Genomic DNA, 21,334 nt, shown 5'->3' on the forward strand with positions numbered 1-21,334 from the left:
TGTGTAGTTGCGTTTTCAGCAGTGAGGTGACATTATGACTCTGTGCAGCTTTTAGTTGTTTTGGACTTGCTGTCTGACTCATTCCATAGTTCCCCTCAAAATACAGCACAAACAGTGTCAGAAAATTAAAATTTGGATTAGTTGCTTCTTAAAGCATTTCTGAAATTTTATAGGCAGCTGCAGGTCAGACCAGGAATTTGACTGGGGGGTAATGAAAATGTCTTTTTTGCTCTGATTTTCAAGCACAGTAACAAAAGTCTTAATTATCCAAACAAGCATACAAAAGAACATTTTGCCATGTCTCCACACTTGGAACTGGCTTTCCTTATGTTTGTCCTTCTGTTCATTACTGGCCACTTGCATTCTGCTACTTACTCATTCGAGAAATATGAGCAGAAAAGACAAATGTCTACAAAGTGTACAAACCAGTACCTACCAATTGTGTGGATTGAAAAGGCATGAAAAAATGCTATGGTAGTAATACTTCTAAAGAGTGATGGATACTGCCTTGTCCACAGTCAGGTAATTTGTTTGTCTAAATAATGCCTATAATAGTTGGAGTTATGTATAATAATTCATCAACTGAATGAAGCAAGACCCGACAGAGTGCCACTTCTCTGTGTGCAGTGGAGTCCCTTTGGATTGCTACCTCCAGTCAGTCCCGTGCTAACCATCAGTGTTTGCAGTGGGAGTGTGCGTAAGTCTACTGATTTTGGTTCATCATGGAAAACCTGAGCCGCAGGACAATTGTTGTTGCCACTGCTTTCATTCTTCTGCTGTCTTTTCCCGCATAAATTGACTGAGATGGAGGGAGCCTTCCCTCGCTTACAGTACCTCCCCCTTGATGCAATGGGTAGTCCCACACATAGGACATGGTGCAGTCACGGCTCTGCAGCCCCTCAGTCAGGTTTGGGGCTATATCTTGCATCCCTGTAAAGGAATTCTAGTTGGCACTAGCATAAATAGGCTTTTGGCTTTAACAATGCCTGAGGCATATACAGGAATCCTTTTTCTACAGAGTGGTCTAAGGCTTTTCATACTTTTCAGCAGCCATCTTGTCATTTTCTCAGGGTGAAGCTCAGCTCTGTATAGCAAGGTCAAATACAGTCCTGGGCTGTGACCTCTGATTTTTAAGCCCTGTTTTGGCAGCCAGGGTGATATATAAACTGTGTCCAAGCTCTCCTCATGGAGGTGATTTCCCTCCCCCCACCCCACCCCCACCTTCCTTCTGTGAAGACTGAGAGTGTTGACATGGGAAATAACATCTTGGGTCTTTGTATTTTGAGAAATTATATGGCTTGCCAGATTGTGACAAATTCTATTGTAACATACATAAACATTTGCTTTCTGGTTTAGGTTGGATATTAGAAAAAACTTCTTCACTGAAAGGGTAGTCAGGCACTGGACCAGGCTGCCCAGGGAAGTGGTTGAGTCCCCATCCTTGGAGGTATTTAAAAGATGGGTAGACCTGGTGCTTAGGGACATGGTTTAGTGGTGGATTTGGCCATGCTAGGTTAACGGTCGGACTTGATCATCTTAAAGGTCTTTTCCAACCTGAACGATTGTATGATTCTGTGATTCTATAATTGTGAGCTTTAATAGTCTGTGATCTTTGAAATAATTCATGTGATTTTTATTTCTTTTGCAGCGTGGATAAGAAAAAAAAGGCAGGACCCACCCACCATTGAGGTGAGAGAGATGAAATGTCTTCAAATTTTCAATTGTTGTAATTAAACTACAGTAATTAATTTGTAGTCGACTCAACTGTCCAGTAATTTGTCACTTTTGGGGGAAAATTTAGTATGTTGCTTGCCTAATTGATGAAATCATACACAGACTAGATATCTAACACTTAGGAAAAAGAAAAAACAAATGGAAATATAAACTCCAATGTTTTTCAGTTGTTACTTTTATCTACATGAATTCTTTAAGATGATCTATGTAGATTCTTTAAGATGATCATGGTCATTCAAGAGTTTCTTTAATTAAACGAATTCTGAAATTACTGCTATGATTTTTTAAAATAGATCCTCTATGTATTAATGCAAGGTTTTTTCCATGGTAGTTGACATTAAAATGCCGGTTTCAAACCCAGTTGCCAGTGGATTCATCGGTACAGGAAAACAAATTGCACTAACATTTTACAATGCTAATGAGATGGGGGAGTTGCAGCCATGATTTTTTCCGTAAGTGGTTTATAATGGAATGAAGCAGGGAAATATCCCACAGTCTTTCATGCTGATGAGTTTGTAAAGAGTGGAACGAGTCTGACTGTTGATCTGTGTATACAGACACACGCACATACACTGCCTGCCCTGGATTTGTATTACAAGTTGCTAAGCACCAGCTAGGAATGAGTGAGTAGATGAGGCATGGTTTACTACAGAAGATTCAAACTGACACCCACAGAGGCAGATACTTGACTTGTATCAGTAGGAATAGCTGTGTCAAATCCAGTGAAGCTATGTTGGCATGCTCTAGCCAAAGATTTGGTCGCTGAGATCTTCTGGAATACACTGGTTTGCAAAAAGTTGTCCTGCCTGCCTGTGTGTTCAGATGACCTGGGGAAGCTAGTCGGTTGATGTTTACAGCCATAACTCATTGAAATGAGCTCCCACACAACTCAGGGCTTTTCAACTAAATCTCACTGCCTCTGTTTTGCACTTGCCACTGAGGTTGTAGAGATAATAAGGGCTATAATATATCCATGAATGGAAGAAGTTTAAGTAAATTTATCCTCAAAGGTTTTTAGGGCTTAAAACACATTAACACACTTTTCTTTGCATTAATATTTGGGTAAATATTAAGTGATTTTTTAATCCACTCCCCCCAGTTACTTCTGCAGAAGTAATACTACAGCAGTTGTTCTGACTAAGCTTGGACTCGTCTCCTTTTAAGTAGCTCCGGCTCGTACTAACTGTTTATGTACAACTTTTATTGTTGAAATTACCACCTCATGTGATAGTTGAAGATGCGGGGTGTTGCATGTCTTTTGTCCTATCATTTCCATGAGCCAGACTGCCATGATAATTACGCTAAGATAAACTTGCTCCTGAGCATGCAGGCAGCTTTGGGTTTGGAATTGGTGCAATAAAGCTCCTCCTGGCACTGGAGGTGTTGGTTCTGTTTCAAAATAGGGAGCAAGGAGTTTCCACAGGTGAGAGAACTGTGGATCAATAGTGCTCTAAATATTTTACCTTCCAGAAAAAGCAATTTATGGAGAATGAAAGATTATTGGGAGTAATGGTGCATTCAGAGTTACAGGACTGTTTATACCTTCAGTTTCATGAGGTAATAGATCTGAAAAATAATTTAGTAGCTAGGTACTTTACCTGTAGGGCTGTGCATTGACCTTATCAGAGCAGAAGTGATACACCAGGAATTTGAAAAGTAGTTATCTTTACTTTCAAGTGATCTCTAAATTGTTTTCTCCTGAGTAAGAAAGGTAGTTCAAATATATGTATGTTAAAAATTCTTGCTAATATTTTGAAAATAATGCTGCAGTCACATTTTAAATGTGTGATAGTGCAGCCTAATTTTTATTTCTCTATTAGTGTAGGGTGATATGTTTGATCAACTTTTCTCCTGATTTGAAAGTATTATACTGCAAACCCTTATACCACAGTATCATTATAAATACAATTATACTACTGAAGTACATATAGAATACTGTTTGGTTCCTATTTGTAGGACTGATTGGCTTTAGTGTTTTAGCTACATAAACTTTACTGGCTGCTACTCTATATTATACTCCCTTTTTGACAGTAATGCTGATATGGTAAACTGCTGTTTGACAGCTATGGAACGAGGGAATATATGTGGCCATATTTCATGTTGAAACCCTGTACAACAAATCTCTTTGTTCTTTCACATATTTCTCATAAGACTAGACTATTTCTAGGATAATCTTTCTGAAAAAGGATGCAAAGCTCATAAATTTTTCATTTTTGCTTTAATGACATTTTACTGTCAATATCGTATTTTAACACCACAAAACAGCATTACAGTTCCTAAAGCATAAGTTTCTGGAGCTGTGCCTATGTTCCTATCCTACCTTTGTGGTCTGTAATACCACTTTTTTTTTTTGATGGTTTTCCTTTTTTTCCTGTCCTTTGTCTATCATCTTTTTTTTTTTTCTGTCTAGTATCATATGACATTATGTTAAACTTTATTAAAATTTCTGTTCCCCTTCTCTGCTCTGTTTGCCTACCATCCCTCTTTAGTATTTTATGTTTGAATTTTTAAAATTTGTCAAACTTGTCTTTTATTCAGCTCTCAGCTATGGATGATAGAGGTTGCCAAACTGCTCAGGCTATCAGGTCTCATGATGAGCTCTGTCATCAAACTTTAATTGAAAATATTGCAGAGATATGGCTTCACAAATCAGCTGGATCTTACTGACCTTACTGATAGCACTAATGACCACATTTTGGGAACCAATGCTTTGGTGAATACTGTAGGCCACCAAAATGTCATTCATAATCATTATGACGTGTCAGTCACTTAAGTGAGAATGAATGTGTGTTGTCCTTCCTTATGCAGCTCAAGGTAGCTGGGTCATGACACCAGATAAATCTGTGGACGATGTTCTTAAGATTTGATATTGTTTTGGGTTCAGGCCATTCTTTCTTCCACACACACCTAACTTATCTTTTTTTGTTTCCATTAGAAGGCTTTCATTTTCTTACAGAAGAAATCACTTTACATCTCTTTTTCTTTAGGTCCTATTCTTTTTATGGAAGAATACTTCAGTGACTTCACAAGACAACTTGTTCAGTGTTAAGTGTTTCACATACTTAACAGTTTCTTTCCTCCCTGTGCCCCCACCGCTTTTTCCCCATTTTTGGAGGAAGTCACTTAGACTTCTGTGTACTGGACTAGTCATAACCCAAGAATGCTGCTCATCGCCTTGGTTATTCCTAATCTGACCAGTAACGTAAAGCATGTTAGTGGTTGGAAGCCTTGGATTTTAAAAGCCAGCTTCTGGGATACTGGAAACAGTTGGTTGCCTTTTAATTTTATTACAGCTTGAAATATGCCAAGTCTCATTCTCAGCTCAGTTATGATGAGGGTGATAACTTTGCAAATGAATGCAGATCAAGTTGTTTCTTATCTTGTGCTTAAACATATTCTGTTCCTATGGTAATCAGGGAGTCCATCTTGATAGAGAATTTTGGATCACATCTGCATCCAATGTAAGCATTCATTTGTACGTACACATACGTATACACATACTGCTTTATAACGGGTGAGAATCTGAGCTTGTATATGTGTATTTTTGCATTACTATAGCATTCTGTTATCTGTCCCTTTATATATATTGTGTATGATCCTATATGGTTGGCTGAGGAAAATTTGTCATTACCTTTATTCCTGTGCAGCTGTAAATTATATTTTAACCAATTTAACAAGTGATGAATAATTGACTACTACAGTTCTTTATTATGTATATAGGAAACTAAATGTATGTAGCATGTTTCTTAAGCAAATAGGAAATGTGTCCTTGTCTAGAGAGCTTACAGTTTTAAATTAATGGAAATGTTTTAAAGGCTACAAATATTAAAATATTTTTAATCAAATGCTATTTTGTGGAAGCATATTTAATAATTTATCCCTTTACATACAAATTAGTTTACCTGCTAAGCATTAATGTTGTCGGAATTAGTAACAAAAGTTGTCTTGGGATATAGCAGTTGGTTCTTAGGAGTGCTGTTCCATCCATGCAAATCATTTCTTTAAGAGACTATTTTCTTCCATTCTTCGAGCCATAGTCCACTTTCAGTATGGCTCATTAACTAGATTGTAAGGTGAATATGAATGTGCTGCCTCGCATACACTCCTACCTCCCAGTTTTCCTTCTGACTACAGATTTCACTCCTGATTTAAAACACGACATCTTTATTTTTTGGATTTTTCACGTCTCAGTTGCAAAGGAAAGGAAAAATGCTCTTGGGAGGCAAGGGGAAAATCCTTCTCTTTAGGACTCCTTTTTTTTTGGTGTATGTTGCTATTCCATCACCAAAGTGGAACTCCCCAAATTCAAAGGATGTTAAACAACATAACACCTATAGGACCACTGTGGGTATGTCTCACTTTTTTTATGCACCTTCATGAATTTCAAGCGAAGTTTTGCTGATGAGAACTTCTAGAGACTTCTCAGCACTTTGTTGATAGGCAACTTTGCATGGCATTCACAAGCTTTGCTGCATTCCACATCTCCTGTTTTCATTCTGGGTCACATCCCCTTTAAAAAAAAATGCTTTATTTAAAATTTGAGATAGCGTTATGTAAAAATATTAAAAATACTAGTGAAAGAAATTGTTATTTTCTGTTGGTGCAGCTCCTGATTGAGATAGTGGCTGGATGCGTAAGACATGTGGAAGCTTTAGTTATGGTGCCTGTTTCAATAGAGTATCTGCCTGTCATATTTATATGATCACTGCATATGTAACACACAGCCAGGTTTTCCCCCACATAGATAGCGGGAGTCATATCAAAATTGATTTAGGTATCTTGTATCTAAGACACATTGAGTCTTCAGCTTCTAAACCTGGAAGGGGCTAAGTGGCATATTTTTAAGGATGTAGCAAACCTTAAAAATATCAGGCATATAGTGAGTTTTTAAGCCTTTCTGTGCCTAACTTCTGTTTGATTTCTTTAGTATTTCTGATTTCAGAGGGCATCAGATTTGTAGGGGCTTTTAAAGAATCCCACTGCCTGTAACATGAGGTTCCTGAATGTATTTAGAAATCTAACCTTTATTTTTTCCCATAACAGACCTTGTAGTTACGCGCTACTTCTGACAGTGTCGTGAGGTTCAAGAGTATCTGAGTAACTTGGCATTGTTTATGGCCTTGTCTGTAGAACGGAGATGGAAATATAGTTACAGACTACCTTGGGGTGCCAGAAAATGCATGAGGAAAAACCAGAGAAGGTTCTCATGGCAATGCCGAGAGAAACGGGTATGGAGAGAAATGTGGTTTATCTCTGAATGCGCCAGTGTGATAACCTGCAATTGCCAGATGTGTACCTATAGCAATGCTGCTCTGTGAATACAGATCTTTGTACTAGAAGTCACTTCACTGTTAAGCTAGATGCCACTTCCTCTGTAGTGTGCACAGGGCTGCATAGCTGCAAGTAATTTCAGTTTAAATTGAAACCTCACTGTTGCTTTGTAGGCGTGTGTATGTATGTTAATATTTTATGGGAAGCAAAGTAGAACTGCACGTTCCTTTAATTAGTGTCAAGAGCCTGAAAAAAGTTTGAAATAGAAAACCACAGTAAATGACTGATTTTCTCATGCATTATGTACTTGTTACACAGTAATAAAACTCAGTGACTTCTGAATTGCACAGTTGGATAGAAGGTGAAATGTTAAAAAAAGAAACTTTTTGTGACAGCTCCTGTCTTCTTTCAAACTATTTCTAGCATTTCCATAATTATCTGTTTTGACAACCTCCTTGTCAAAGGAGGAAAAATGTACTTCAGTGAGTTGTAATAAGCATAAGGTTTCAATGATTGTCTTTCCCTCTCCCCTACCGCAAATAATTACATTGAAATTACATTGTTTGGTTGCCACAATGCATACCCACTTTCCCCATTTACTTGATCATAAGTATTATTTATTTGAGAGATGGTATAATCAGAACTAGCTTCAGTCATGGAGATCACATTCCTTTAACCAGAATGGGATGCAGCTTAGAAAAATTCTTTGTTTGACACTGTTGGGATTGCACATTATGGTTTTGCTTCAATCATCTTTCAGATGCTTCAGTTGAGAATTTTTAAAAGCAGAACTCTGACATGGAGATTGTACATTCTTGCATGGAGAATAGGGCTTAGCAAATGAGTATTTTACTCCTGAAGCCACAAAAAGCTGCAGAATATGATTTACAGTTCTGGGAAATGCTGTTAAAAAAGCAGAGGGATAAACAGCTCTCTGAGCAAAATATTTTCCATCATTGTTGTCCAGGATCACAACCAGGATTGAAAATTTGGGACATATTCAAATTACTTGATTTGCACTAAATAGCATTTTACACAGTAAATTGTTCATGATTCCAGAGAGCATTATTACTCAGTGTGACAGGGCAGTAAAATTTGACAAGAGCTTAGCTACAAAGGTCTAAAGAGAAGAAAGTTGTCAGAGAAGTCACTCAAAAAAAAAAAAAAAAAGATAGCTTGAAGAAGCCATCATCTTCTAGAGTTTTTCCCTCTTATTCACTTCAACTTTCTCCTCAGGTTTGAAACAGGTACTTGTCAGCCTCCACAGAAGAGTATCGAGGCACCAATTTGTCCCATTACTTCCAGTCTGTCTATGCTGCAGATCCCAAGCCTGTAGGGGAGAGAGCTGCTGCTGCTCTGCTACTCCTCTTCGGGTGGGAGGGAGTGCATGGAGCATTGGCTCTGTCTCCTAATTCACTGTCAGCACAGCTGAACGGGGGTGGAGAGAGAAGTAACGTGTACCAGGAAAAGGGCTGGTACAGATTACATCATATGTAGAGTAAGGGGAAAGCAGGGACCAAACTGGGACTGAGTCACAGCTACAGTTCCTTGTTTGCTCTGTGGGCATCAAGGCTATGCATTGCCCTTTATTCAGGGCAGAGTGCAGTGGTGCCAGGCTAGTTTGTGATTTTTGCTGCTTCTACACAGTTTTGTATGTGATTGTGAACGTATATGTAGTTCTGTACAAAAATCTTTTCAGTGTTATATAAATAATTCAGGCACAAACCCCTACTGATTCCATGTGCTGCCGACATGCTTTACATTCCAGTGTCTGTGCCTTTTCTGTTCCTTTTTCCTCTCATTACATGTACTTGCGAAGTACATGTGTGCTACACTGTGGTGCCCTAGAGACTATGCCAGCTCATGCCAGAGAGTCTATAGCTCAGAAGTAGCAGTATAGTAATTTAGTAATAGTTAGCATTGCTTCTCTGTAGATTTGATTTAAACAGAAATCGCTGTGAGTCAGAATTAGTTTAACTGATTTAGCTTGGTAGTAAATGTGGTATTAGCACTGCATTTAAAACTAAACATTGGGCTGTCATCAAAGCGTGTATTTCTACGTATATTTGTAATCAATATATTGGTTTAACACACATTAATTGTGGAGTGCTTTAAATCGTAATTGCAATTTTTGTGCTGTTACTGATTGATTCCAAAGAATTAGTGCACCTCTCATTTACAGGATTAGGAACCCAAAATGCACAAAACAGCCTTCAGCTAGAGTGAACTGTAACATGATCCTAAGGAGTTACCTTTCCCTTACAATAGAACAGGAGTCAGAGTTTCCCGTTTCAAAAACCAGTGGGCCATTAGAGGTCCATTTCTGATTCTGCTTATGTTTAAGGGGTTGTTGCAGGTTGCAAGCAAATGTACCTGTACTAAAACAGCAGCTATGTTAGTTTAGTAATTTGTTTGGATAATTTATCTGATTTATGTTCAAAGGTCAAAAAAGCTCTTCTACAAAGCTTAGACGATGAGAGATGCTATAAATTATGATGTATCCAACAAAGATCATTCAGATCAGTTTACTTTTGAATTATGCAGGGTACCTCCTTCTAAAAAGTCACATTGAGTGCACAGAACATAGCCCGTCTTTTAAAATTGCAACTGATCAGAGATTTGCTCAAAAACTAAACCTGAATAAAGCAAATCTTACATTGATTTGACTAATGTTGATTGTCAATTGACCAAAGATATTTAGCACGTATGTTCTTTACAACATTAGCAGTCAGTTGGCTTAGTGTTTGATTTAAATAAGTATTTTAGGAAGGTCAGATACGCCTTTCCAATTCAAACTGCACCTCTGTTTTTGCCATGCACTGACACAGCCCTTCATTTACCACATTATTTCTTATTCCCAACCTGGCACTGCTGAGCTTATGCTCGGTTACTGAGTTAACAAGACCTGCCCTGAATCAGAACATTCAGTGCTTCTCAGTGATGAGGTCCGCTCTCTGCCTCCTACTCTTGAAATATGATGTAATACCTGATTATTTCATCTTGCCTATTTAACTTGTTGAACTGGAAAATGGAGTTTAGTTAACCAGGTTGGTGATATTATACAAACAGGTGAATTGGCTTAACTTCTAGTACTTTTCTGGACTTTTAGTTAATTTGTCAGTGAAGAAAAATTCTGACATGTCAAATTGTCTTATAACAATCAACTTTTTTAATATTGTTCCAAACCAGATTTTTTTTCCTTTCCATTTGTCATTTTTTTTTTAATTTTTGCTAACTTGTATATATGAATTTTTAACAGGCAGAGTTCAAAGTTCAGGTTCATTCATAATCAAACATAAAATATTCAAACTAGACACCAAAATGCAAGTATTCTATGAATATGTAGTGTCTGTACAGTTCAAACAAAGCACATTAATCTGTCCAGATGTTTCTCAGTTCTGGCATCAAATAATAGTTAGCTAACCCTATTCAAATCAAGAGAAATCGTGCATATTTCAAGATATGTAATTAAGATAACTTAGGAAGTTGGAATAGTTTCTAGGACAACATAAAGAAGCTATTTATTTTTAAATTAATTAAGATACAAACCCATCTGAAATGAAATGTGACATCTTGGTCAAAATTAATAATACATAAAATCCATGTATTTACAGGTTTGGGTACAGTGTCTTTAGAAAATCATCCAGAAAGAACAAAACCAAAACAAGTACCAGTTTGTTAAAGTAACCTTTAAACAATCCGTCTTGGACATTGTTACATTGGTACCGTATGTCTAGCCACCTGCATCGCTAGAGCTACTTGTTCACAAGTTTGGGTTGCCCTTTGCTTCAGGAGGTTGAAAATACTCCATGAGAGGCAAGTGGTGTTATAACCGATGGCTGGCTTGAGGACTGAGAGGGAAACGGTAAGGAAGTAAAAGGAAGGGGAGGAGGAGTTCCTCAGATTGTGGGGTTCAGGAGGTGCTGCAGGATAGAAAGAACTGGTTAAGTACAGGTGTTTGCCTGTGGAGAAGACTGGCAAGAAGTGTTCAGCAAAGGCTATTCACTACAGAGCAAGACCCCAGCTGGAGGAATAAGCAAGTCTAGAGAAACCTCTTGTATTTATGACATTCTCCTACCAGGAGGAACTAATTTTATTTATTCTGTAAGGCTACTAGTTTATTCAGAAAAGGGAAAGCAGCGACAATATGAGATCTTTTAAGAGTGAAAGAATGTTCCATTCCAAATCTTCAGCCTACAAAGCAGGTCTGCCAGTACAGCCTGGTAGGCGCTGAAGGTCCTTTGACTAGAGACAAATTTGTAGATTTTCCTCCTTCTGTGTAGTAGAGGTGAATACAGTTTTCAAGCAGCAGAGGATGCTTGGTGATACATCTCAGCTGCCAGAGTTGAGTGAGACCTTTAAACAAAAATACAGTTTGCAAGAAAAGTAGAAATTTCATGCCAGTGGCATGAAATACAGCCTGATCCCTTTTGCAGCAATGCACTTGGAAGACAGCAACATGCCTGGGGCTGCATTGCCCCCATGAGCAGGCTGTCTTTCATTCTTTGTTCATGCAGCTGTTATCACTACTAAGATGTCAGAATATGCAGAAGTCATCAGTTTCTGGATGAAAAGCAGCTGCCTCAAACTCCACATAGGGCCACTTTGGCATTTCCTTAATAATAACATTAGGTTCTTCAAGAAAAACTTAAGAGATCACTTTCTTAAACCCTGCCTTTCTATGAAGGGAAGGCATGCAGCTCCAATCATTAGAAGGATTAAAAACCTCATAGAGCTTACAGTCATCACCAGAGCTGGACAAGTAGTTACCTGCAGTGAGTAAAATTTCTTCTTTTACATTCCACCTAAAAGTAAACTGTAGAACATGTAGTTGGACCTAGTTCTCACCACATCGTATGTATCTTGTTCCAAATGCCAGGAGCTGATGCATTCCAAGGTGAACATCCACATGTAGGGATTTCAACTGGTATAAAACATGGCTGGATGTCTTCAGGCATTTTTCATTTTTTAGTTTTGCAGCACAATCCAAATCCTTAGATTTCTCTTTTAATAAAAACGATGGAGGGCATTTCTGATACTCTTTAGATGCCATATGCCTCCTGAGAACTGCAGGTTCAAAGGGCTTATATAATTTGTTTGTATAAAGAGAGTGTTGGAAAAACAAGCTAACCCTTGGAAAAATGCAGTTTCCTGGTAGATACTGTGTTCTCTGTGTTGGATAGAATGATTTTATATTTCCCCTAAAGATCAGAGCACATTACATATTCATGTTCTTACATTTCAGCAGAAAACTTAAATGGTATGTTTTGGGGGGCAGTTTATAGTGAAGCTAGCTATTTTATAAAATATTTCCGTTCATCTTGGAGGAGGAGAGAAGATAAGTGTTCTGAGCCTGCCAATGTAATTTACAAAGAAAAAAGAAAAAAAAAAAGACTTTTAGCTCTCAGTCACTGTTCACAGTATATCAAACAGTAAAGGGCTGGGTAGCAATGGAGCCTCAAAGTGAAAACATAGCCATGTGCAGGTGAGTTAGAAGAGCCTGTGGTGCGATGCAGATTTACAGACTATTTGTCATGGGTAGAAGAGCCCAGCACATGTCAGCTTCTCTGCTGCTGTTCAGTGGGTGATAGGAAGCCCTGCAGAACCAGGAGGGTGTCAGGAGGAACCTTTCTAGCACTCACTGTACTTAATTGCAGTGAGCCATGCAGATAAACTGAAGCCAAATTTGGAAAATAGTTATAAAGATCCCATACATTTCTAATGTGTTTTAAGGATAATTCCTTCTATAAATATGCATGCTATAGTTTCATTAAAATTTGCATTTTGAACCAAGTTGATTATGCTATTCAAATTTGGAACTATTTGGATCTTTTATTTAAATGCCTGTAATGGCAAGAAAACTTCAGTCTCATAACTGCTTCAAACTGCAGTGGCTATGGTAATTGAACCAATACTATTTAGAAATACAATCACAATGTTAAAAAAAAAAAGTATATGTTCTAGTGAGAATTGAGAATGAAGTATTTGCTGGTGATAATATTAGAAACAGGAAGGACTTGTTGAAAGAATTCCACAGAACAAACTTGCCAGTATTAAAGCACAAGATGTTTATGCTAAGAAAACTTGTCTATTTGACCCAATTTTTCTAATGTGACAATTGACACAAGATTCCCGATTCACATTTTCTTTAGTTTGAGCACAGGAACCCTGATTTCAGCGTAAATGTTAGTGGCATGATTTTAATGCATAAAATGGATGCATGCAGATACTTTCAACTTGAAAAATTTTGTCCTGGTGTGGATTGTATAGCAGATTCTTAACAAGTCACATCAGTATTTTTTTTTTCTATGTTTGCTAATAAGGATCGTTCCTCATGCTTTTTTCAAGATCAACATGGTTATTTTACTAGATCACAACTATACTTTGGCCAGTGAAAGCTGACTAAGAGTGCCTTACTTGAGTCTGACAACCAGATGACAATTATACATCAACATTTAAAATGGACTTGGACCATTTGGCATTTAGTTACAGCTGCTTTTACCTGACTAAGATAACTTTGTTAAACCAATTACTGGAAAAGATTTTAAGTTAGTAAGTAGCTGTTCACAGTAAGTGAATTACGTTCCTATTTTAATAAATCATTTCATGCTGTTATAGCAGAGACTATGATGCAGTCTTCAGATATCACAAAGGTATATGACCTTGTTTCTTAGTAGTGAGGTAATACAAGCACCATAGGAGTAATCCCCTTGAAATCAGTAAGGTCATGGTAGATTTATACAGGCATGTGGTAAACAAGGATGGAATTGAGAGATGTTATAATGAGGTTTTGCTATACTGACTGTTGAAAATTTGACCTTGTTACGCTTGGCAATATTTCTATTTGAGTATGGGATAATTCCCCCCCCCCCTTCAGTTTGCAAAGTCGTTTATGTGCTGCTTGTGTGTTTTCATGCTATATAGGTACGTGAAGTGTTTTGCCTGTGCTCTGTGCATCTGTGAATTTAACTATAGAGGCAAATAAGGACTCATAAAAAGGTGTTAATTTTCATGATATCTCTGAGATAAGGTTTACTTTTAAGTACTGCCTTTTTAAATGTTCTTAAATATTCACATACTTGCTATGTCAACTCTTGGCAATATCACAGGGATTTTAATGCCATTCCTAAAATAATGTGATGGTCTTCTACTGAGAGAGAAGTGTACTGATCTAGTTTCTCCTTAGCTCTTCCATATACTTGTAATCCAGAGAATTCAGCCTTTTTCCTCCTGTATCCCAGTTTAAGTGCAGATATTAGCAGCTTTCTTGTTACATGGTGTTGATTTCAGTTAAGTTGTATTTGTGTTCAAAGTGTTATAAAATTTCATATCACGCTCCTGCTTTTGTTTCTAATACTCTTCACTATCTGCCCTAACAAAAGCACAGAGAAGTCTCGTTAGCAGAGTTTGCAGATCATCCTTCTAACAGGAAACATATGCTAGTAGATAAAAAACAAACTTCAGTATTTTTCAGGGCTTTTATCTTTGTGTTTACTTTGGGAGTTGTTTGTGTTTTCCTCTGAACAATATGGCAAGGTCTACTAACAGCTGTTTTTCTACACACCTGTGGACAAGCCAGTAATGGCACTTGTTTCAGCTATTAGCCTCAGCATTTCTCAGTGGAAGCAGCCAAATCCCAGTTCAAGTCATCTTCATTAGTGAATTTCCAGCTTTAACCTGTACCCAACCATGTTTCAGTACAGAGCTTCATGAAGTTGTATCAGCAAGTTGCATGAGCCTTCTCTGAATACACGTCCTGGGTGGGTTTTTTGGCCTTGCAGTAGGATCATGCATCAGATAGTTGCTTCAGTTTATCAGGGGTGGAGGTAAACCTCTAAAACTAGATCACTTTTATTTGCTTTTTTTACCTGTGCAGAGGCAGTAGGTATGATTTTACACCCTTTATGAATGCAGTACATTTATTTTAGCTAACACACTTGGTAGATACCTAGAGCTAACATACAGCTCGCCTAAGCGGTGCTGTGTTTAGTGTCCTCGTCACAACACCCAGTTCACCTTTGCTGGCCAGGCAGTCACCAGCTGAGGGTGCGCTGGCTTCCCTTGCTTCTTGGACCATGCAGGTCCCTGAGCTTACTGAGCTGTCTTCTGAGTCTCTGGGGCAGGGTTTCCCTGATTTTTATGGGGTGTTTTCTCCCCCTTCCTCCCCCTCGCGTTTTTTCTCCTGAGTTACTAGTACCATCTCAGTAGCTTTTTTGTGGTTATTATTTTATTTATTTATTTTTCTTGCATGGCTTCGGCTTATGTACTAGCAGTCAAGGTTGCACATCTTTTTCTCCCAGAACTGCACCCTGGGGCTCAGATACCTAAAGTCAGAGGCATAGCAAGTTACAGGAAGAAATGCAAGTGATAAATAGATATATAGTAGCAAGTCCTACATAGAAGGCAATGTAAAAGGTATTTTCCACGCATTTTCACAGTTGTTGATGCCTGTTATTTAATTTCTTTTCCTTTTTGATTCAATACAACAGTGAAACTGGGACACCACAATGCAGTTTTGCTTCAACAACATGATCAAAACATTAAGAACATTTTAAACCAGGGCTGAAATCGCAGTTGTAGAAGAACAATTTTGCCACATTTTATTTTACCTACGTAACTGAAAATCTGGATTACAAAATTAAGAAAAACAATGGCTGCTTAAAATGTTTTATTCCAACATTGGGTATTGCATTTACCTCTGATTTATCTATTCATCTTTCTACTGTGTTCTTAGGAGATTCTTAAGAATGAAAATTATAGAGAAGAAATGAAACAGAAAATCAAAGAGGTATCCGAAAAGGATAAGCTGCTTCAGGCCAAGGAATACAAGGAGGGACTTGTTGCTGAACCAGTTCATACTCACGTTAAAGGCCATGCATCAGCCCCGTACTATGGAAAGAAAGAGCCTTCGCCAGATCCAGCCAGCACCGCGAGTACCTTTCAGCCAGGCTCCTGGATGCCACCAGGCAGTGGTAGTAGTCATAATAAATAAAGAGTTGTAATGTACAGATATTGCTAATGGATAGATATTTTAACAGACAACATAAAGAGCTGTTATATATAAGCAAGTGTGCAATAAAGTAATATTAAAGCAGTTCAATTTGTTTTTGCGGAACTGTTCAAATAGGCTTAATCATGACAAACTACTGTAAAATGTTTAGGTTTAGTGAAAAACAGGATGTTTTCAATAGTTGCTGTTCATCAGTTACTGGTGAAATCATAGGTAGACGATGTTCTAGTTAACTCAGTTTTCTTAAATAATTCTAAATTGTGTTTCCTTTTAAAATTGTTTTTGATGTAATAAATTTTAGTTAATCAGTACACTTGAATTTTCCCAAACCCAGGTGTCAGCGTGAGATAGTTCTTCAGAATGCATGTTAATTCCCTTGGCAGTGCCAGTGTTCTTTCCTCTGGCAAGTGGATGGAGAAGTTGATTTCATTAACAGGAATCACTATGACACTACACTGACTATGCACTGTATTAACATTAGAGACATTCTTGTAATTAAATTTAAGAAAACAATCAACATATTTGAATAATGTTTTATTTGCAGCCAGCAGTAAGCACAGGATAAAATGAGGCTGAGTTAAACTACGTATAACTACTATAATAGAGGTTAGAAGCACTTGGTAAATTTGCTGGAAAATAACATGGGTTTTGGGACAAGGGACTGTCATTAATACAAAAAAAAAAAAATAGTTTTTATTTCTCATGTATGTGGGGACTTCCCTAAACGATTAAATCTGTTTGGCCATAGTTTAGATACATAAAACGTGCAGATTATTTGCTTAAGAGATAATGTTTGAGAACTTCAAGTCAAAATAAAGACCACACAATTTTTTGAAAAAAAAGTATCAAATTTATTTATGCAGTGCATCCTTCATCAGTTCTCCTCCATGTGTTTTAAGCTATGTAGGTATCAAAGGTGGAACACATACACATTTGACAACACTTGACACAAAACAGTGGAGACTTAATCCCATGTATTTGTAAGAAAGATGCCGAAATGTCATATTCTAATAATGCTTGCTTTGACCAACAAAATTGAAAGAGGATCAAGAATACTTCACGTTTACTTTAAGTCATTTCAGTTAGACTCCCCACTTCAAATCCCCCTTTGTGTCCCCCTATAGGTCTCCTCGTTTGAACAACGGTATTATTTTAAGGTTTTATTTTTAAACATAATGAAGGATTAGTTGCTAGAAAGCACAACTCTGTGCTGCTGTTTAGAAATATGCTAAGTCTAAAAACCTAATGACTCCCACAAGCTCTTTAGAACTAGACTATTAATAAAAATTAGGCTTTGAAAAATTAATCACTTCTGTTAGAAAAACATGAATTGGAATTAAGGTTAAATAATTTTGGCATATTTACAACACAAACCGCACTTGGACTTTTTCCAGCATGCCAGCATTTTGCAACCTGGAAGGCAGCAGTTTCAAGGGCCATGAGAACAAAAATCCCAAAGATGATAAGGTCCTAAATCAAAGGTAGCCAGAAGGTTAGCACGTAGGAAGAATTACTGTCGCCAGCGTGCGCAGCCTGCTCCTGTACTCCCGCAGCCACCTGCTGTAGGTCACCAGGACAGGGCACACTAGGCCACCCGGGCTCTTGGTCTCACCCCATTTATGGCTATTCTTTGAGGCATAAAAAGTTTCCAAAGGCAGAAAGAAATTAGTTACAGGTGGAGTGTTCAGGTAATCATTAGGGAAAAACAAACACCACAGCCATGTATGTCACAGAATATGACTGGCTTAAGACAAATCAAGGTCATAAGAACAAGCAATCCGTTTCCTAGCGATTGGGCTGAATTTAAAGACTGTTGATGGCTGGCAGTTCGGGAAACAGGGTCTTTTTGCAGACAAGCCCCACTATCAAGGGCACACAGCTGAATGAGCGGCAGGGCCACATGCACTGTCCTTAAAGGAAACCCGTAAGATATGCTACCCAGCTCTGAAACTAGCTTATCTCTACAGCTCGGCTGAAGGTATACCAAAACTTGCCTTTCTGTAACACAGTTTACCATTCACATTTTCCCCATAATTTGGCAATTTTAAGACACTTGTTAAGTCATAGCTTAGCTAAGGAAAAATAATAATCTACCTCCAGAGCCACCCAAGAGATTAATTTTTTTAATTTAACATGCAAGTTTAGAAAAGCAACATGCACTAGAACACAAGTAGTAGATTAAATGATTCCAACAAGTTTCACTTGGGCAAACTTTAACACAAATCATCTCAGCAGAAAAAATACACTGAAGGGGTTAAATTTCATACTTCAAGAAATAACAGGATCAAGTATCAAAGGACAGTTACAACACAAAATGTACAAGTGTTTCATTAAAAAAGTGGATTCTTTGCACAAGGAAGGTTTTGGGGTTTTTTTGCCCACTTAATCCTTCTTTGTTCGTTTGGCTTTCGCAATATTCTCTTGGCGTTTCTGTTTCTTCTTTTGCTCTCGCTCCCTGGCCTCAATCATTTTTGCAAGCTTCCATGAAAGCGCTGCACTAATTATGAACAATGGTGTGAGGGCCAAGATCACTGTAGTAAGAAAGCCGTATGGGTCCTTTGCAGCCCACTCCACGATGTATTCAGCCCAAGCCTTAATATCGAACATTTTTTCTTTTTTTCTATTGGGAAAACACTACGGAATAATAAAAAAGTAACTTCTGAATATTCAGAAAAGTAAAAGCACACATACACAACAATTACCGTTTTAATACAAGTCACCATTCCTCATTATTGAAGAGCAAGCTCACTTTTGCTAGTTAAAGTTAAAAAGCGCACAGGATGCGAAAGTAAGCGTAATACAAACTGTTAGCCCTACCTTAAAGCACAGTGTTTACAAAATAATTAGGCATTTCATCCAACACAGCTTCAGATACTACCGCGAAAAAATTGCTACGCGGAAAAAAGCGAGGTCCGTGCTTCTCTGGAAGAGGAGGAAGGGACCTGGTCTGTCTTTCTGTAGGTTTTTACTAGGGAGGCGGGGGAGCCGCGGCAGCGCATTACACAGTAAACCGGCGACCCTCGGCAAGTCGCACACAACCTACGGGCGGTGCCGGCAGCGAGCACGGCGGCGCAGAGGCGCCCGGGCGGGCGCGGGAGGGCCGCAGCCCCCGGCGCCGGGCGGCCGCCACCGCACACCGACTGCCCCCTCCCTCCCTGCCGCCGTCCCCGCCGACCGACGCGGCCGCCGCCGCCCCGCCCGCCCCCCGCGCCGCAACGGCCGGCCGCGCGCCCCGCCCCCTCCCAACGGCCGCGCTGCGGGGGCGGCGGCGGCGCTGCCCTCACCTGCGACGGGGGGGCCCAGCGCCGCCTCGGGCTCCCCCCGGGCGCCTGGAGCGACGGAAGGGTGGCGCCGAGGTCCCTGCGGAGAGAAGACACAGGCCGTGAGGGAAAGGCGCCCGGCGCGGCCCGGCCCCGGCAGCGCTCGCCTCCCCCCCAGCGCAGGTAGCGCCGCTCGGGCGGGGGCGGAGGATGGCGGCGGCGGGGCGGGGGCCGCGCAATGCCGCGCCGCGCCGCCGCGCCGCCTCCCCTCGCCTCCCCCCGCCCCACGGTACCGCTGCCCTGGCGGGCGCCGGCCTGCCGAGCGGAAACAGGAAGGAGGCGCCCGCTCCGCCCATGCCGGCCGGGCGCGGGGGAAAGCGAGTCCGCCCGCCGCGGCTGGCTAGAGCGGCCCCGCCGGCCGCACAACCCCCTCCCTCGGGCGCCGCTCCGGGGGCGGGGCAGCGCCGCCCACGTTCACGCGGACCTGGGCGTGGGCGGGGCGGCCCCGCCCTGCCGCGCCCCCGGAGGGCCCCGCCCCGCCCCGCCCGCGCGGTGCTTGCCGGGGGCAGCCCGGCGCCGCGCCGGCGCCCGCGGAGGGGTACGGCCTGCGCGGAGCGGGGTCCCCCGCGCCTCCGCGGCACAGAGGCCCGTGCTTCAGGCAGGCTGTAGGTGGGAGAAGGGAGTTCCCCACGCGTGCGGGCGGACTTTCCACCTCGTCAAATAACCCTGCGGGGGCTGGCGGCCGCACGCGGCTGGCGCCCCGTGACGCTGGGGTGCCCTGCGTGCGCGGTGGCGTCACGGCTCCGTCGTCTCTCCCTTTTCTGTCCCGTTAGCGCGCTGCGCAAGCGCGTGGTACGGCCTGGAGGCAGGCCGCGCGTGACGCCCGCCCGCGGCTTGGCGAGGCGCGGCGGGTACCGGCTGCGGCCTGTGGGAGGTGGCGGCCCCCGCTGCCGGGCTCTCGGTGCCTGGCGGCGGTGCGCCCTGCGCTTCCCGCAGGTCAAGTGCTGCGCAACGGCTGCTGGCTGCCGTCAGAGCTGTGGTGGTTGCGCTGCTCACTACTGAACTGACCTCAGCAAAAATACTCGCCTGATCTCAGTGTAATCTGAGCGACTGTTAAAGTCTTCAATATTCTCATACAGAAAATTCGGGGTGTGAGGTTTTGCTTTAGGTGTTGCACCAAGCCTTTCCTTCTCCCCTTGTGCAAACCTGTGCACGCACACACCGATGTGAATAAAAACTTCATTGCGCTTCCAAAGCAAAGTTAAGCAAAGGTTAGGGTATTGGCTTAGTACATGAAAAGATCTTGCAATCACTTAAATTGTATTGATCAATTCAAGAGTTCCTTTCTCTGTAGAACAGCAGCAAATGCCCTAAGAGCATTCCACTTTTGTATGTCTTTTCTTTCTGTGAATATTTACATTATTTAAAGGGCAGCAAACAGGTAAATGAGAAATATACTTTGGCAATGAGAGTCACTGACAAGAGATCTGACTAATCTAAAATGCTTTAGATTGAGTATGTTGAATGCAATTTTGTGCTATGTGCAAATTTTCATTATTTGTGCATTCTTATTCAAAACCTGTCTGTAATGTTCAGGCTATTGTAATATCTTTTGAAAACAGAATAGAACAGAATAGACTATTTCAGTTGGAAGGGACCTACAACGATCATTTAGTCCAGCTGCCTGACCAATGCAGGACTGACCAAGATAAAGCATGCTGTTAAGGGCATTGTCCAAATGCCTCTCAAACACTGACAGGCTTGGGGCATCAGCCACCTGCCTCTCTAGGAAGCCTGTTCCAGTGCTTGACCACTCTCTCGGTAAAGAAATGCTTCCTCATGTCCAGTCTAAACCTCCCCTGGCACAGCTTTGAACCATTCCCATATGTCCCATCGCTGGATACCAGGGAGAAGAGCTCAGCACCTCCCTCTCCACTTCGCCTCCTCAGGAAGCTGGAGGGAGCAACGAGGTCGCCCCTCAGGCTCCTTCTCTCCAAACTAGACAAGCCCAGAGTCCTCAGCCGCTCCTCACAGGACATGTCTCCCAGCCCTTTCACCC

At 40.8% G+C, this 21,334-nt stretch overlaps 2 protein-coding genes across 5 annotated transcripts in view; one reads left to right on the forward strand and one right to left on the reverse strand.

Annotated features, from left to right (window-relative positions):
• The window catches only part of NDUFAF2 (NADH:ubiquinone oxidoreductase complex assembly factor 2), a 68,478-nt gene extending 51,647 nt beyond the window's left edge, over positions 1–16,831 (forward strand). Inside the window, exons 3-4 of one of the 2 annotated variants that reach the window (XM_082336341.1) lie at positions 1,649–1,689; positions 15,740–16,831. In XM_082336341.1, coding sequence (XP_082192467.1) covers positions 1,649–1,689; positions 15,740–15,997 — 299 coding nt within the window. In that variant the 3' untranslated portion in view covers positions 15,998–16,831. The other variant, XM_082336342.1, reaches the window with a different exon arrangement.
• A 49-nt stretch (positions 16,832–16,880) lies between these two features.
• On the reverse strand, positions 16,881–20,058 carry SMIM15 (small integral membrane protein 15). 3 transcript variants are annotated; one of them, XM_082335826.1, is made up of 3 exons: positions 19,988–20,058; positions 19,300–19,375; positions 16,881–18,649 (listed from the first exon to the last, which is right to left on the reverse strand). In XM_082335826.1, the coding sequence occupies exon 3, from the start codon at positions 18,620–18,622 to the stop codon at positions 18,398–18,400; it is 225 nt and encodes a 74-aa protein (XP_082191952.1). In that variant the 5' UTR covers positions 18,623–18,649; positions 19,300–19,375; positions 19,988–20,058; the 3' UTR covers positions 16,881–18,397. The 3 variants fall into 3 exon arrangements, with proteins under 3 accessions (XP_082191952.1, XP_082191950.1, XP_082191951.1); XM_082335824.1 differs by lacking the exon at positions 19,988–20,058 and adding an exon at positions 19,569–19,715; XM_082335825.1 differs by lacking the exon at positions 19,988–20,058 and having other exon boundaries at positions 19,300–19,558.
• Positions 20,059–21,334: the final 1,276 nt, after the last annotated feature.

Source organism: Platalea leucorodia, assembly GCF_965183815.1.
Source record: "Platalea leucorodia genome assembly, chromosome: Z".
NCBI lineage: Eukaryota > Metazoa > Chordata > Aves > Pelecaniformes > Threskiornithidae > Platalea > Platalea leucorodia.